Raw genomic sequence first — 17,751 nt, 5'->3', positions numbered from 1 at the left:
GACACAAAACCAGAAGCTTTCAAAGAAAGCCACAGTGTGAATATGGAATAAAATTAGGGCAATATATCCTACTTCCTGACTTGGTAAATGCAACATTCCTCAATTACTATTTCATTACTTAATTTCGAAGAGTAAGACTATTTTTGTCCTCTTTAATTGAGAACAAACAAGTAAGCCTTCTCTGCATCTGGTTAAAAAAAGTTCAAATGCATGCCTCTCACCATGTATAATTAAACCATAAAAAAAAAAAAAAAAAAAAAAAACACAGTATCAGACAATATAGGAAAAAGTCAGTCTGATTTCTGTGTTTTCACTGAAAAGCTGAAAAACTGTTAAAGCCTGGATGAATTACACAGAATACACCCACATTGCAGTGTCAGGTACTGGTTCAACATACTGTATAAATACTAGATGCAAATTCTTTTGGCTGGGAATGACTGCAGGCTAATCTGTGGCAACATGGAGCTCAACAAAGTTTTATTTACTAAGTTTTATTTTCTACAGGCTTTCTGTGTAGGAACTAAATGCTGTGTAAATCGCTAGAGCACCACTACTATGTGAATTAACTTTTCTGGAATTACCTACAATGATAGTTAAGTTCATTCTGCAAAGCCAGTCTTGATACACTAGTAAGAAAACAATTCTAGAAACTGAAACTTTACAGTCCCCACCATATCTTATTGAATACTTCTATTATGTGAAAGGGATCTGCTCTAATCTTCTTTCTCTAACGCATTTGCAACTAGTGTTCTGTTTTTAAAAAAATACAATATGTCAATAGATACCCGTGAAGCTTGAACACAACCAATCTGAACCCTTAAGCGTAGGATTTAATTTTTATTTTCTTACTGCTCATTAACTTACATAAGCAGTAATTGCCTTAATTTGACCAATAGATTAATTGTTGAAATGGTAGTTTGGACAGGATTAATCATGAACATTTTCAACCTACGCCTTTTGTGATTCATTACCAAGCCCCTTTCATCCATCTCTTTTTCCTGGTTGTTAGTTGTAGTACAAAAGCATGGCTCAAGTGATGAAGCTCATCTGACAAAGTTTTGAGTATAATAGTCAGAGTGGCTAGTAACTTCCACAGAAGTTACAAATGAAATATCCTCTTCCCTACAAAACTTCACCAATCTACTTCCCTCCCTGCATCTTGGAGTTTACTTTCACATATGCATATTTTCTTATTTGTTTTAATTCAGTATTATTGTGATTGCACAAAACTGTATGAACAAAAGCAGTAGTGCAAATTTCTCAACCAGATGTCAATTATAGCAAAGTTCAGTCTCTCTATAGCTCAAATATTTGACATAATTCCTCAAAAGGTCAGTAAACATTTCATTTGTGCCAGTATGATATTATACAACACGCAGAAGGCATTTAAGCTACAATCTCAAATCACTAAAGTGAACAGGAATCTTGAGTAACTTCAGGTTGTACATGAACTCAAGAGAAAGGGAAGAACCAAAACTGACATCTCACTGTATACTATACAGCCTACATACAATAGCTGGGTAACTGGGAGACTAAGTTGACTGCTACATGGTCTGACTAAGAATATGACAGTCATCTTCTGGGTTCCCACTGTCCCTGAGTATACCATATAGCTGCTATTTAAAGAAAGGAATCAACAATATAATGTATTTTGTTTTGCTGAGAATTAGCTATTCTACTAGCCACTCGCATGTTAAATTAGGCTGTCAGTCTTCTTTGACACAGCTTCTCTCTTCACTGTATTTCTTCACACAATTACAATGCTAATGGAAATGTAACTCCACAGTCACTACATAAAAGTCACTTTCCATATCAAGTCTGGTGATGCTATGATTCTGTGAAGTACAGAAACCATCAAAAACAACCCATTTCCCTCCTCTTCCAAATTATCCTTCTCCAATTTTTTTTACTGTTGCTGATCATTGAAGATAGTTTATTCCAGTATCTGCATCAAGAATATACTCACGTATTTAATGTCATATTTTATTAAGCAGTGGAATTTTCTACACTTTTGTAGCAGACACGCAGATAATCTGGTCAGACCTCTGAATTTACAAGTGATTTAGTGGTTATTTGGTTTTTAATATTGCAGATCAAAATGCTGAAAACACATTCAGAAATTAGCACTCCTTTATGATACCCATGTGTATGTTAAAGTGTTGAAAGTAAGTTTGAAAACCTCAAATTGTCCATAAGAATATAACATCAAACTCAAGCTGAAAAAAGTGATCCTGTTTATCCAGTCCCCTCATCTGTACTCTCTGTACTGAAAACAGATACTTCTATTGCTGACATTAAAATTGTCAGCACTTTGAGAGAGCCTTTCCATAATGAGGATACAAAATAAATCACCAGCATTTTATCATAGAGGCAGTTTCCTTTTCCTGTGTATTTTTTTCCTGTGTGAATGGGCGTGTGTGTTTGCGTGTTGGAATTTTCAGATTTGCATTTCAAAATTAACAAACTCTTCTCTACATGTAAGTAAAAAGCATTTGCCTTCATAAATGTTTTCTATTTTGAAGCCTATTATGCAATGAGAAAAAAAAAAATATTTAACTGGGGAGGCCTCATAAATTCATACAAAGTATGGTAGAGGCATTGTTAAAGAAACCGCTGCGGGTGTTTTGGAGTTCCAGCAGACAGCTGCTGCATTTGAAGTATCGTGGTATTTCAGTGTTCTCTCAAAATACAGTTAAGATTCTGTTTCATTTACATTATCAGAAGTTTTAGAAGTTTGAATCAAAGCTGAAGCTATCATATTCAGCAGTAGATGTGTATTTTATGAGAGCTCTAATTATAGTTCCATTATTAAAAACTAGGTTACAATATGTTCCTGTGCTATCATTACGTACACCCTGCAGAACCTCATTATTTTATAAATAAGTTTCTTTTGAGGACAAAGAAAATCTGTTACTGAATAAAGCATTAAAATTAATATGTTCCACATGTTTAAATTCACTTTGACTTTCAAGTTACTGCTTGCCATTTAGACAGTAAACCAAGAAGGTATCACTAAAGAAAATAATATGTATTATCTACTGTTAAAACAGGAAAAACACAAAGGTCTCTTGGATTCTATCCTCCAATTTTTCCTATGCTTGTGAATTACAAAGTGTCTTGTCTCACAAACATTAACATCCAACTTTTGGCCTATCTTTCTGAAACAATGACAACTTGCTTATTTAGATGAGTGATATACTGTTGTTTTCAAAGCCGAGACTTTCTATATAGCCCACTTTCTGGTTATTAAGAAAAAGAGTAGAAATTAGGGAGAAACTGCTTTTTTTGAGAAGCTGTTAGAGACCTGCAACTGCATTTTCCCCAATTTTCATCTTAAAGCATTCCACTCAACATGCAAACAGAAGTTTTACAAGAGATGTGGATTCACCCACATCTTGCTGACAGTTCTAGGTGCCCTTTCCTAGGCTTCAGTGGAAGTTCAGATTGGATATTAAGAAAAAAATTCTTCTCTGAAAGAGTGGTCAGATGCTGGAATGTAAAAAAATGGAATGTAAAAGGTACAGGGAGACGATTGAGTCATATTGTTCCTGGAGGTGTTCAAACATTCACATGTTATACTGAAGGACACAGTTTAGTGGAGAAATATGGAGGTAGGACTATATGATCTTGGAAATCTTCACCAGCCACGGTGATCCTATGATTTTTTTGTAGCACTTCAGAGAGTTATTAGGGTCTACACATCACAGCCAGAAAAGTGTCATGATGTTACAGTTGAGATTTCGTTACGAATCTGTCATGTTCCAGACTTGATTCCTTAGCTTAGGCTTAATTGCTGAACTCAGATCTTCTGAGTTTAAAGGTATCTACACATACTCCAACTGCAGTGTCACAGCACACATGGCCAGAAAAAGAACTGCTGCAACCCTCTGGATCTATGACTTGAACAGATGGAATCTTTTTTCCCCTACAATTGGTCAGTATACATGTTGGTTCTTAGGGTATCCTAATTTTTATATAAGAAAAATATTTTCAACAATTTACTGTTATTTACATTTACATTACCAGTCATGTGACTGCAGTTTATAAACATGAATATTTTCAAAGCTTACTGTAAGAAAAAAAGTAGAAGCACTGACAGTCTGTAGATACCGAGTTTCTAGGAAAGGAACACACTTTTTGGAGTAGCATTCCTTTGTATTACAAACTCAACACAAATTAAAATATAGAACATTCACAAAGTTTTTACTTTCACTCCAGAAGTAGGATTGTTTTTCGTTGTTTTTTTGTTTGTTTGTTTTGGGGGACCGGGGGGGGGAGGGGGCCCTGTGGGGAGTAAGGTTTGTGAATTACATTAAAACAATTTAATTCAACTCAAAATATTTTCCAACTGATTAACAACCTGGATTTCACCACTCACGTGTAAGAGAGATGGATTACCAACATAATATGTTCCTGTGTCTGAATTCAGAGCCCTTAGGTCAACTTCAAGACAGCATCTCTGCTACCACAAGGGAGAAGTGAATACAAACCAATTCTACTTTTACAAAGTTAACAATGATGAGAAATCATTAACCAGGAATAGCCTACTAACTGAAATCAATTCCCCAGTTAAAAACAGAGATAGATATGAATAACTGAAAACAGGTCATAAGAAAAAGGGGTTATAAACTGTAGGATTTCTCATGAAGATCCACTTTGTTGCTTTGAAGACTACGTTTCCCAGGACATACTGGTCACTAAAAGAGTGAGAAATACAATGCCTAAACACTGAGTAGCTATTGTCCATGACCCCTTACATCGCAGCAGAACAGAATCGGGGACTTGTCTATTCTTGTCCTGAAAATCCTAGCTAGAAATAAAGTCATGTGGTATGTGACTGCAGTGAGAAGCAAACCATATTTTCTGCCTGTTTACCACGCAGGCAACCAGGAGGTATTGAGCTTACCAGACACAGGTTACTAAACATTTCAGACTAACTGTCCTGAAACTTTTCTGGTGTTCCATACATACTTTTTTTTTTAAATGAGAGTGATCTGTCAAAGATTTAAAGATCAAGAATCACACACAAGAATCACACACGAATCACAAGGTTGGAAACGACCTATAAGATCATCCAGTCCAACCGTCTCCTCGTCACCATTGCCACCACTAGCACTAAACCATATCACGCAGCACGTCATCCAGATGCCTCTTGAACACTGCCAGGGACGGTGACTCCACCACCTCCCTGGGCAGCCATTCCAGTGCCTGACCACCCTCTGAGAGAAGTTCTTCCTTATGTCCAACCTGAACCTCCTCTGATACAACTTGCGGCCATTGCCCCGTGTCCTGCTTATTGCCTGGGAGAAGAGGCTAGATCCCTCTTCACCACAGCCTCCCTTCAGGAGGTTGTACAGTGCAATGAGGTCTCCCCTGAGCCTCCTCTTCTCCAGACTGAACAATCCCAGCTACCTCAGCCGCTCCTCATAAGACTTGTGCTCCAGACCCCTCACCAGTTTTGTTGCCCTTCTCTGGACACGCTCCAGGATCTCAACATCTTTCCTGTAGTGAGGGGCCCAAAACTGAACACAACACTCGAGGTGCGGCCTCACCAGTGCTGAGTACAGGGGGATGTTCACTTCCCTGCTCCTGCTGCCCACACTATTTCTGATGCAGGCCAGTATGCCGTTGGCCCTCATGGCCACCTAAGCACACTGTCGGCTCATGTTCAGCCGAGCATCAACCAACACCCCCAGGTCCTTCTCTTCTTCACACTCATAAAGTGTGAACCTGCTCCCTCCCCAACCCAACCCCCCGTTCTGATTGCTGGAATAAAAAGACTGACTCCAAAATACAGGTGATGCATGAGACAGAGTAAAACTCAAACCGTACTGTTTAGGAGGTTTTCCTTATAGTCCAAATAAAGTATTCCTCCGAGATGTTGATTAACTCGTGTTCAAATACAACTATAAATACTATTTATGGAAGCGGAGTGAGAGGTAGCTAAAATATCATTTACGTACACTCCAATGAAGTAGAATTAGAGAAAATATATCTGGATCATTCAGACTACTGGATCTAACAACATCTGCTCATAGGTCATAATTTCACCATAATCTTGTTCTTTCTGCACTTGGTCTTTTTTCCCCCTCAGTAATTACAGGCTTTAATACTTCATAAAACAAGAGTTTATGAGCCAGCAACACTTTAAGAAAATTGTATTTTCTTCTGGTATAGAAGCAAGAGTTAGCATTCTGTGATCACTTGTGTGATCGTGAGGAAGCCTAACAGGCAATAAATTTCAAGTTAGGTTACATTAGATGACTGCTTCTAGGGCTATTTCTTTGTATGTAGAAGACTGAGATAGTACATTATTCAATCTAAAGTCTCACTCTTGCCAAGTAAAATAAAATAATTACATCTTGCACCCTCTGTCAAGCACTTCCATTATCCCAGACTAATAATTTTTTTTCCCCCCTTTTCAATAGCATTATGTTGGTGACTCATTTTGTTTGTCATTCAACACATTTCTCAGAGCTCTTCTGTACTTTATTATTGCCAGCCCAGTTACTCCCCCTTTTGTATGCATACATTTTACTTCTGTCCTAAATACAATACTTCACACTTGTCTCATAATTCACTGATCAATGTGAGACCATCTCTTCAGGGCTGAATTTCATCCTGTTCCGTTCCTCCAAACTGCCGGACATCTCTGCTATAAACTTGCTGAACACAAATGTGTGCTGTCTAAATCACTTAAGTCACTGTTAGGAAATACTCCAAACCACAGAAAAATTATGTGGGACTCCTCATTTCACTGCACCACTTCTGGGCATGTTATTCAAAATCATAGTGGTTATATTCACATTATCTTTATTCTCATTTTTAATGAGAAGAATCAGGTGAGACCTAATAAAAAGCTAGACTAAACACAAAATATACCACAGCTACTAATTCATTATTCCCTATTGCCAATTATTACCTAGCAGATAAAATTACAGATTATGAGGTTGACTTATTTTATTACTGGAAAAAACAATTCAGTAATTATCTGCCAGAACTTTCAAAAAGATTTAATCAAATTAATAGCTTCAACTCAGTTTTTACTGGGTATTAAAGGTAAAACTATTGTATACTGCCAAAGGAAGAGGGAACTTCTTCAGTGAGTCTTCCTTCTCAACCCTCCTACCCCACTCCCCCAAACTTTAATGTTCTCTACGAGTTCACAAAATGTAACTTTTAATATAACAGACTTCGACCATTTGCTGACTTGATTACAACTCTTATCTTTGACCTTGCTCCTTTCCAACTCATCCGGCTTTGTTAAATTTGTTTGCAACTACAGACCAGAAGAGACAGGCCCAGCAGAAGAAACTCCTCAGTACATTAGGAATATAACAACAGAATCCAACGAAAAAGTATCTGTCTAATAGCTAGTTTGAGATTTGAGAACAGGCAAAATAAATCTATGCAGAAAGTTACTTGAGAAGAGGATATCTTCTTGCATTTCAATTCTTATAGAAATAACAGGGAATAAAACTTGAATATTTTTTTAAATAGTCAGCTGTACTCAGCAATACCTGAAACATATCATTACCTTGAAAAAATAAGCCTCAGTGGAGGAATTTACAAATATACAAAGCATATTTTGATTTCTAAATAATGATTTAAAAAATTACCTTAGCAAACTGTGCATTTATCCATTTTGTGAATGTTTTCTTTTGAACATCTTCCCGTTCATCTGTCAGAGGAAAGTAAAGCACATATTAGAACGATTCAACAAAACATGACAATATTACTGATTAAAGCTTTAATCTTGGTTTGTAATAAAGCTACTAAAAATAATTTAAACTCATTCAGGGTGCCTGTCTAGATGCATTCTGTCCCTTATATTTTTAAAAGCTTACAGGTGCCTTTATAGTCGTTGGTTCTGAGGCCTACATCCCTGGCTCATCTCATCCGATCAGAAGCATGTTTTCTCTCTGAGAGATAATGTGCTGCAGTTAGGACCTGAACTGTTGCTTTTAAACCAAAAGAGGGGAGATTTGGGTTACAGGTTAGAAGGAAATTCTTTCCCCAGAGGGTGGTGAGGCTCTGGGACAGCTGCCCACAGAAGCTGTGGCTCCATCCCTGGCCAGGCTGGATGTGCCATGGGCAAGCTGAGCTGATGGAAGAAGGAGTTGGAGCTGGGTGGACCTTAAGGTCCCTTCAACTTAAGCCATTTGAACAGGATACCTAGAATTGTAATAGAACACACACAGTGATTGCAGCAACAGGAAACTGTTCTACTGCACTTAGTGAAAAGTACTTAAAATAGCAAGTTTCTGTTCATATCTTCAGATTTCTCTGTGAAGTGGAGCCTCCTGGATCAGGATGACATGTCTCTAGTGGCAGCCCCTACCATCTCTTCACTTTTTTTTTTTTGAATAGGTTACTTCCCCATTATGATTTGTTAAATATTTTCTTTCAAGTGGAAATAAAAAAAAAAAAACAATAAACAAGGACACATTTGTTCAGCCATGCAAGTATCAGACCTAGATTCTATTGGTATCTAAATCATGAGTACAGATACAGAATGGAACTGGACAGACAGATACAATTCAGATGTATTTTACGTAGAGAAATAAAGATGCTTTAACCATAGAGCCTTGTAAGCAGTTGCTCAGAAACATTAGACAACATTTGTGGAATAAAACAAAAAGATAGACCTCTTTGGATGACGATGTCAAAACAAACTAAAAGGGCATAATTTTAAGAAGGCAGCAGAATGCTTATACTAAAACAAAGCTCACTCAGAGCTATCTGTCTTCTGCTTTACAGTAAAATTCTGTACACTTCTTAAATAAAAAGGGATATTCAACTCCCATATGAGATGTTCAGCAATTAATAACATTAATGGATTCAGATGGATTTGAAAGACTGGTATGGATGAGCCACATGAGAAATGTGCAGCATTAATAATGCACTTTGCTTTCCCTCCCCCTGCTCCTCCAAGGAGACAAGTCAAGACAAATACATCTTTTCTTAAAAAGTCACCTCAATAGCAGACATTAAAAGTGTCTTTTTCAAGACTGTTTTCCTTTTGCAATAATTCAATATAATTGTGAGAAAAATAATACCACAGCTGGTATTTCGTAATCAAAGTCTTCATACTGGATAGAGCAGATTGCTATCAGAGGTTCAGGAGTAAAAAGATTTACAATGCTATGATATTACTAGAAACATTCATAATAGCTGGGCAATATATGTGTTCTGCAACTAATGTTAGTGAGTGTTGGCTACAATGAGCTTTCTAGAGTGTTATTGCTATCTATCCCTAATAATGCTTCTTGCTTCACCAGGAAGCATCAAGACATGAAGGAGATCCAATGCTTTTGGTAATTAATGATGCTAAAGCTGTTAAAATTATGCTTTTTTACTTGCAGGCATCTCTTCTCTATTTTCAAGTAAAATGTTTATAATACAGATTTTGACTTCTTTCAACCACATACTAGAACCCATTAGCAGAAGATGGGATAAAGAAGATACATTTTACTGGTGAAACATACACATTGAATCTGATGCTGTATACAAACTTCTTGAACAACTTCATATAAACTATTTCACATGAATAGCTATTTCTGCTTAATAATCTCTAATAAAAAAAAAAAAAAAAAAAAAAAGAGACCATAAAAGGAGGTAAAAGAGTATGTGGAATTGACAGATAAAAGGAGAGGCAGAAATGCCTACATGCCTTCTAGTGACCAACTTATTTATTTTCCATCCCAGGCTACTATAGCATATTCAGTAACAGTGTGATTTTTGTTTGTTTGTTTGTTTTTATTATTATTATTATTATTGTTGTTGTTGTTTTTTAAATCACTTTCCCAAAAGGATCTATGCCAGAGAATGGACTCCTAATCACCAATTAATTCATGTTCATTGTGCTAATAAAAAAGGATCTCCTGAGGAAAGAGAGAGCTACACACAAAATTAGAATATTTGAAACTTTGAAAAGTTTCAGGCAATTCTCTGCTACCTTCGCAAACACAAATCTCTTCCATTGCAGTTCTTACATGGAAGTAATTTCAAGCACTTGTGCAAGCACCTCTAGATGCTTGCACTGACAAGTTTATGTAACATACTAATCTGATAGTGACAGCCTCCTAATCTAAAACAGAGCTCATCTTAGTGTCCTGCATGATTTCCCTACAATAAGCAAGATTCTGTTTCCTCAAAAAACAGAAAATAAAATCCAGAACCAGAAAAACCCACAACGGTCTCCTAGCACAGATTTACAGACATAATACTAGTGGAAGCTAAATGACATTTGTCTGGGTGCTGTACAGTGCCAAGAACACTCAGCTGCTGCTTTCGTATCATATTGCTGTGCCTGTAACAGATCCTTCAGCACCCCACCTACACCCTTGTGTTTTTACTTTGAGGCAATAGGAATAATCAAGAGGCCAGGAAGGTAATTCTTTCAACTGCCCAAAGATATATTATGTTTACTTCTTTTATTTCAAGGGGGAACAATTACAGGTAAATCTAAACGTGAAACATGGTGCGGATCGCACATACTCTTACTGAAGTAACACTGCTATCATTTACCACAGTAAATATGTTTTCCCCAAAATGCTGGGCCTTGACTGGAAGGCAAACAGACCCTTTTTTTCCCTGTATCTTATCATCCAAGATAACAAACACACTGAGATCTATAGAAGGCCCCCTTTAATGTCAGAATAAAAGATACTGACCTATGAGAATTATGTGTTTTATTTGTGCTATAGCATCTTTTACCTCTGCATAGAAATTGTTTTAACTAGAATACATTCATAAAGGGATCTTACAGTTCTGACGCATTTCTGGTAGTATGAGCATCCAGCTTTGTAACTGCGACTATAAGCCTCTTGAATTAGCTAACTCCACATTTGACTTTAAAAGTATTATTCCAGGCTAGAGTTCATAGAAAATTATGACTAGGAATGAAAGCGCGGTATTAATGGAGCTAATCATCTCACAAAGGCCATTTCTAAGATTTAATCAGGTGACAAGGCTAATACGAATAAGTGGTACACCAAAGAATGCTTAGCAACGCACAATCAGGATTCAACAGAACAAAATGCTATTACTAATGGCCAGCAGATACCAGACAAATTTCTCAGTTACATAATAAACTATTTCATGTTTGCAACCCACTGTCCAAATGAAATTCCTTTTTATTTTCCATCAAAAAACAAGCATTATGTTGCCATTCCTTGATCCTTACAAAATGACCTCACCTCAAATACCGTCTAACACATTAAGTAAAAAACAGCAACAGGAAAAAAGTAATAATCTGATATACTACAAAGACTATCCAGAAAGCAAACAGCAGTATTAATACAAAACCCACAGTTTTTAATAATGTGGGCTGACAACCAGTGAGAGGATTTTATATGGACTAAATTGACAACATACAGACAGTATGTGTGTATATATATATATATATATATATGTGTGTGTGTGTGTGTGTGTGGGCGTGTGTATCATAAAAATGGAATGATGTACATGAGCCATTTTCCCCATGAAAAGCCTGGAGCATAGGTTAAGAATCTTCCACTATTTGGCACATCCATTCCTACATGGTTGGAGAATCTTCAGTCCCTCTTACTCTTCAAGCAATGAATAAATAGCACTTTTAACAGTGCGGTTGAGGCTGCAAGGCACCTCTGGGGGTCGTCTGGTCTAACCTCCTTATCAGGCAGGGCCACTTGGAGCAGGCTACCCAGGGCAAGTTGAATCAGTTTTTGATCATCTCCAAGGATGGAGTCTCCACAGCCTCTCCTACTACATACTACAACACCAAAGCCTTGCCTTTCCTATCATCAGCCTTCTGCCTTTCACAGACACAGACAGGGGGTGGTTCTGATGCAAGTGGCTTAGAAATCACTCTCGAAAGTAAGCACAACCCATTTGTAGAATCCATTTTTCAAAGTTAGAAGACTTTGAAGAAAAGTGAGCTTGCACCTCAGGAATATGGGAAATGAGCTGTATCTTCACATTAAATTTTTTCATTTGAAATGAGCAAATAATCATTTTCTTTAATATAATGATAAAGAGAATACGTAAAATGAATGGAATATTCAAATAACTGTAGAGACAATTAAAGGAATCTAGCTTTTGTCACAAAAGACTTCATGCTGTCTTCAGCAAGTAGCTCCACCACAGTTTGGAAAACAAGAAGAGAAAAAGACAACATCTTACTCTCTTAATCATTGTTGCTTCTAGCTGTGTTAAACAATAATTAAGTAATTATGTTTGACCACCAGGAACAATCAAATAAGAAAAAAGATAAAGGGAAAAGGATTTTTCCCATATATGAGCTGAAAACTGTTAAGCAATGGTATTAAGGCAGGTGACAGTTCCTTCATTGGTCAACTGCATGTTTGTCTGAACACCACGCTTTAGCAAGTAAAACCACCAAAATTAGTATTTTATTTTCTAGCAGTCAAACAATGCAGATTTAGAGAAGACCAGGATTTGCTTCAGTGAGTGGAAGTGAATACCAGCAACAACAGAGCACTGGGAACAAAAAAGGCCATAGACAGTCACATCATTGATACTCTGCCTCTATCAATTCACTATTCTTAGTGATTTCCAGCACATTGTTACAATACTCTACCAGTTACTACAACTGCTGAGAAATGTTCCTTTACCATTCTTGCTTATCTGAGGAGGAAAGAAGAAATCAATGCAATACAATGACTGAATGCTATTTGAGTGCCCTAGCTTTGATTTTCAGTCAATGAGGTCACTCAAGACATTCACAAGCTGACAGGAAATACAATAGACTGCTTTCACAGACAGCCAATAATTTTAAGTCTATTGCTTATGTAATGCAATATGCAACATGCAATTCATCGTCCACCTGTCATAAATATACTGATGAGAAGTATGTTAACTTTATTCAAATACTGTTAAAGCTCTCTGCTCCTTATGCTACCCCTGAGATTCTACTGCAAAACCTGAGTCAAATGAATCTATTCAAAAGCTCAGCACAAATGGCAGACTTCAGCATTCAGAATACTAAAAAAAAAAAAAAAAAAAAAAAAAAAAAAAAAAAAAAAGTACTACTAAATTCTTCCAAAATAGCATAACATTTTGAGGATGTTTGGTAAAGATTCAAAGCAAATTTAAGAATAGGAGGATGGGATATAACATACCAAAAACATTTAATCTGAAGTCTGCTCCCCCCTTCTGCTTCCTGAGATACAGGAGTACACAGGTGGGGATTGCATTTGCTGCACAGAAGACAGAAGGGTGAACAGCTATGAAAAACCTGCTGCATTTCTACTGATGCCACAGGCTCAGACTGAATTCCAGACGGAGAAAGCTCTCATTTTATTGTTAGCCTGAACTGTTCTCTCATCATAAATGCTTAAGTAAAAAAAAAAAAAAGCTTCTTGATTTTTCTCCCTTCTTTTCATTCATTAGAGCATTACAGCTGTTTCTAGAACATTCCTGTTCTTCTCACCTAACTTAGCTTTATTAGTTATTGACGAAAAAGCATAGAATGCTTTTGAGGACTGGTAAAGAACTAAGAGTGTAGAAAAAGAGCAGGAATGAGAAAGAAAAAAAGAATATTACAGTGAGTGACACTGTGGTAGGGAAGGGAAGAAAACAATGACAAGAGGAGAAAGTAGTGGACTGAGATGGAAGAGAAATAGGAAGATGAAGGAGCAGGCACACATCTTCCTGGGTTTGGGGGAAGAAATGGAAAACAAATTATATGAAAGAAGAAACAAAGGTAGGATGGAAAAAGATGACAAGTCCTTTCTAGACTGAGAAAGGCATAAGGCATTGATACTGCTGTGATACTGCTTGCATACAACACTGGACATACAGTTGAATGTTCATACGAAGGGAAGCTGTAGATTTGCACAAAAGCACCATCAAAGCAGTGTAGTGTGATCTGCCATCCCAGGTCATTAACCACATAGTACAAGAGGAAAAAAAAGATTTGAGTAGGACTCAAAAATATCGCGATGATGCAAACAACCTGCATACGAACACTAAAACAATAATGGGTAGCTGTGAGATGTACACATAAATCTAGGTTTAAACAAATTCATGTAATTTGCTGCATATTTGTTAAAAAGAATTAAAACTGCTTTACTCTATTTCATAATTCTCTCTCAAACAAATCGCAGCAGGTGCAACTCTCAGGACAAAAGCTAAAGCACATTTCCAATGGAGTTCAAAACTAACAAGCAAAAAAAAACACCACTCCAAAAAACCTACAGAATTCCAGTTCACATTTGCAGAACATTTCACGTAGCCATAACATAGACATTCAACTCTGATTCATACAGTGGTAACAGTATTCCCAAGCAGGGCCTTGCCTTCCTCTTGTCTACCACACACAAACCTAATTTGGGAACTGACTGTATCTCACTGTATCTGTACAGTGCATTTGGCCCAGAAGGAAGAAGCAGAGTTAAAATAACAAGGAGAAACCTTCACAAGTGTCTCCATAGGGTGGTTGTACTCTTCCTGCTGGCTGACTGCTATATGGGGTACCTTTTAACTTCGCTGTGCAGGCTGCAAAATAATGTAAATGGGTTGAAAAAAAAAACAAAAACAAAACACTTCCCCAACTTTATCCCTAAAAACTTCTCAAATACTTTTCTCATTTTGCATAGGAGAAAAATACTTTAAGAAGTCTCTGATTTCAGATCTTGTCATCAGCAGTACAAGGACACGAGAAGGGAAAGACAGCTCATTTCTTCTCCCACTGAATCGTAGCAGCATGCTGCCTGTCAGGACACCAGCCTCAAATGCTGGCAACCCAGCTTTGTCTTAGGCTCTTATAATAAGGACATTAACCAGTTTCGAACAACAGCTCATCAAAAATACTGTATTTTCCTAGTTATGGATATTCTTGCAAACACAAGCTTTGCTGGTTTCCCTTATTGGTTTCTATTTATTCTTTTCTAACTTGTGATATTTTGGATCCAGCAAATTTTTCTGAAAGGGGAAAAAAAGCACTTCTCAGATGCAACCTAAAAATCTCTCAATATATCTGAATTCTCCATAGAAGATCTATCATTTCTCAAAATTGAAGAACAAAACTAACCCTCTTGTTGGTGCTTGGAAGCAATGAAATTTCTCCTGGTAAGTCCTTCGCAATACCAGGCAAAGAGTCATCAGGAATATCAGTAATCATACATAGGAAGACTCACCCAACTCATGATAAGGTCTCTAGATATAGAACACTCCTTCTCAGGAAGTAGCCTTCATCCTGGAGGTGTTCTCCTTTCGGAGGCTAGCCCTGATATGAGCTCAAGATCATGTGGGAAAAACAGGTGAACTGCTTGCATCTGTGCTTCCTGGGTCAGCCACCCCTTCACCAGGTGTTCAATCATCAGATCAGACCATGACATGTCAGTTCCCTTACACACCTCTCTACCTGAGAAGTGAGATGGTGCTCACTAGGGAAGGGGTAAATGTTACAGAAAATTATATTTCTGTGTAAATATGTAATTATGTAAATATGTAATATTTATTTGAATACTCAGCTTTGTATGAGCAGTATCCCCTTTTTCAATGTCACATACATATTGCCAAACCAAAACTAGGCCTATTATTATACAGAACCATGTGCTATTTGAACATTATACCATCACTACAACAATATTTTCTGAATGCTGTAGATGATATTTCATACCCTAAAATGAGGATATATATTTGCATTCATTCAGAACTCATGATGGTTAGAAATGAAGTGAAACAAAACCGAATGCTATGAATGAACCAACTGAATCCAATGTAGTTCAATGGAACTTCCAGAATATGGTCTGATGTGACTATATTACAAACTTGTTGCTAGTCAGGTACCAATTAAGTTATGTTGCCAGTACACCTGAGTGCCTTGAAAAAACACTACTAATAATAGTGATCTAAAAGCATGCATAAGTTCTTTCACTGCTGTAAATTGTATAAAAATAATTAAAAATTCACTGAAGAAAATTTGGAGGTTACCAACTTAACCAAAAATTGAAAGAAAAGTGAAAGAAAGTAAAGGCTCCTAATAGATTCTAACATCATCTTGCCAAATAAATATTTTGGGAAAAATGTGTTACTATTTCTATTTTAATGGATTGCTGTGAATAAAAAACTTAATTTGTTTCTTCTTACTGATTAGGCACAAGTTGGACTTGATAATCCCTATAGGTCTCTTCCAACTCAGGATATTCTGTGAGAAGTTAAGTGCTTCTGAAAATCTTCACTTGCAGACAGGCTTCCCACACCTCTCACATCCTTGAAACGTTGGGCAGGAGTTGGGAGAGCAAAATTCCTCCCAGCTGTAAGAGCAGAGCAGCCACCTGAGACTGAATGTGTGGAAGTTGGATAACATGCCTCTTAGGTCCTGAAGGAACTGGCTGATGTATTTTTCAAGCCACTCTCCATCTTTGAAAAGTCATGGCTGTCAGACTGTTTTCATATTCCCCAGTGACTGGAAAACAGGAAACATCACTCCCATTTTTAAGAAAGGGAAAAGACAGACCCAGGAACTACCAGTCAATAAGCCTCATGTCTGTACCTTGGAGACCATAAGGCATATATTTCTGGAAGAGATATTAAGGCACATGCTAAAGAAGGAGGTCATCAGAGACTGCTAGCATGGCTTCACAAAGGGCAGATTGTGCCTGACCAATATGGTGGCCTCCTATGATGGAGTGACAGCATTGGTAGACAAAGGAAGTGCAAGTGATGTCATCTGCCTGAACTTGTGCAAGGTCTTTGAAATGGTCACACTCCATCTCAAAATGGGAGAGAGATGGACTTGAAGACTGCATTGTTTGGTGGATAAAGATTTGGCTGGACAGTCGCAGCCAGAGGGTTGCTGTCAGTTGCTCCATGGCCAGGTGGAAGATAGTCATGGGTGGCACCCCTCAGTGGTCCATCTTGGGATCAATGCTCTTCAACATCTTTATCAATAAACCTAGACAATTACGCTATTCTCCACATGGATTTACTACTACTGTTACACCAAAAACAAATTTTGACACAGCAGACAAGCAGCAATTTTCACCACAGGCCTCTCATCCCTGAAGCAGCAGAGGATGCCTGAGGCATGCGGGCATCACACAGAAAGAAAGCACCCACTGCTGCTCAGCACAGCTCTTGCCATTGGTCTGATTTGGATAAAAGTGAGGATTCAAAGGACTTTTGAAAACAACAGATTTTATGCATGCAAAGGAGCGAGTGGACACAACAGACAGATTAAACAAATCTTGAATGTGTTAGTTCTGGCTTCAACTGTTCTTATTTTAAACTCTTCTGCCCCTCCCCCCTCCCCTCCTTCTGTTAGCAAAAGAAATCAGTGTCAGGCATTTGTTTTCCTCCTCAGAGCACATGCCTAATCTCACAGGTTACTCCTGTGCAGAAAAGCCAGTCCAGTCAGGATGGTTTGACAGGACCAGTCAAGCTGCATGGCAAAGAGCAGCTGCTCTGGGAACCCTCACATACAGATAGCACCACGAAATTCTTACCAGTTAATGCCGAATGAATTTGTTTTGTGTACACTGCACATTTAATGACAACACCGAAATAAATGTTTTTCACCCTCAGCATCAATGATGTGAGAATTGCTGTAACTAATTCAGAGTGAAAACAGGTTCCCCCTCAACACTGCTACTATCACCAGGCCTGCTTCAAGCTAACCCCAAACTATAAATATTTGTCAGAGATGTGTGAAAAGTTACATCTGAGAAAACAGCAGCACTGGCAGATTGTGTATTTCAACAAAGTCACAAAAAATAGCATCAACTAGGAAAACACATTATT

The 17,751-nt window shown here is 37.6% G+C and overlaps 1 protein-coding gene across 12 annotated transcripts in view; it reads right to left on the bottom strand.

The window, feature by feature from the left end:
- DMD (dystrophin) overlaps positions 1 to 17,751 on the bottom strand; it is a 979,751-nt gene that overhangs the window by 860,447 nt on the left and 101,553 nt on the right. For all 12 annotated transcript variants that reach the window (XM_042811110.1, XM_042811098.1, XM_042811099.1 and 9 more), the window contains exon 2: positions 7,620 to 7,681. In XM_042811110.1, the coding sequence (XP_042667044.1) occupies positions 7,620 to 7,681 (62 nt within the window). The remainder of the gene's footprint in view (positions 1 to 7,619; positions 7,682 to 17,751) is intronic.

Source organism: Centrocercus urophasianus, unplaced genomic scaffold (assembly GCF_019232065.1).
Source record: "Centrocercus urophasianus isolate 14NV4802_14NV808 unplaced genomic scaffold, USGS_Curo_1.0 seq_12, whole genome shotgun sequence".
In the NCBI taxonomy this organism is placed as follows: domain Eukaryota; kingdom Metazoa; phylum Chordata; class Aves; order Galliformes; family Phasianidae; genus Centrocercus; species Centrocercus urophasianus.
The sequence above is the reverse complement of the archived record's forward strand: the minus strand, read 5'-3'. Positions and strand labels throughout refer to the sequence as shown.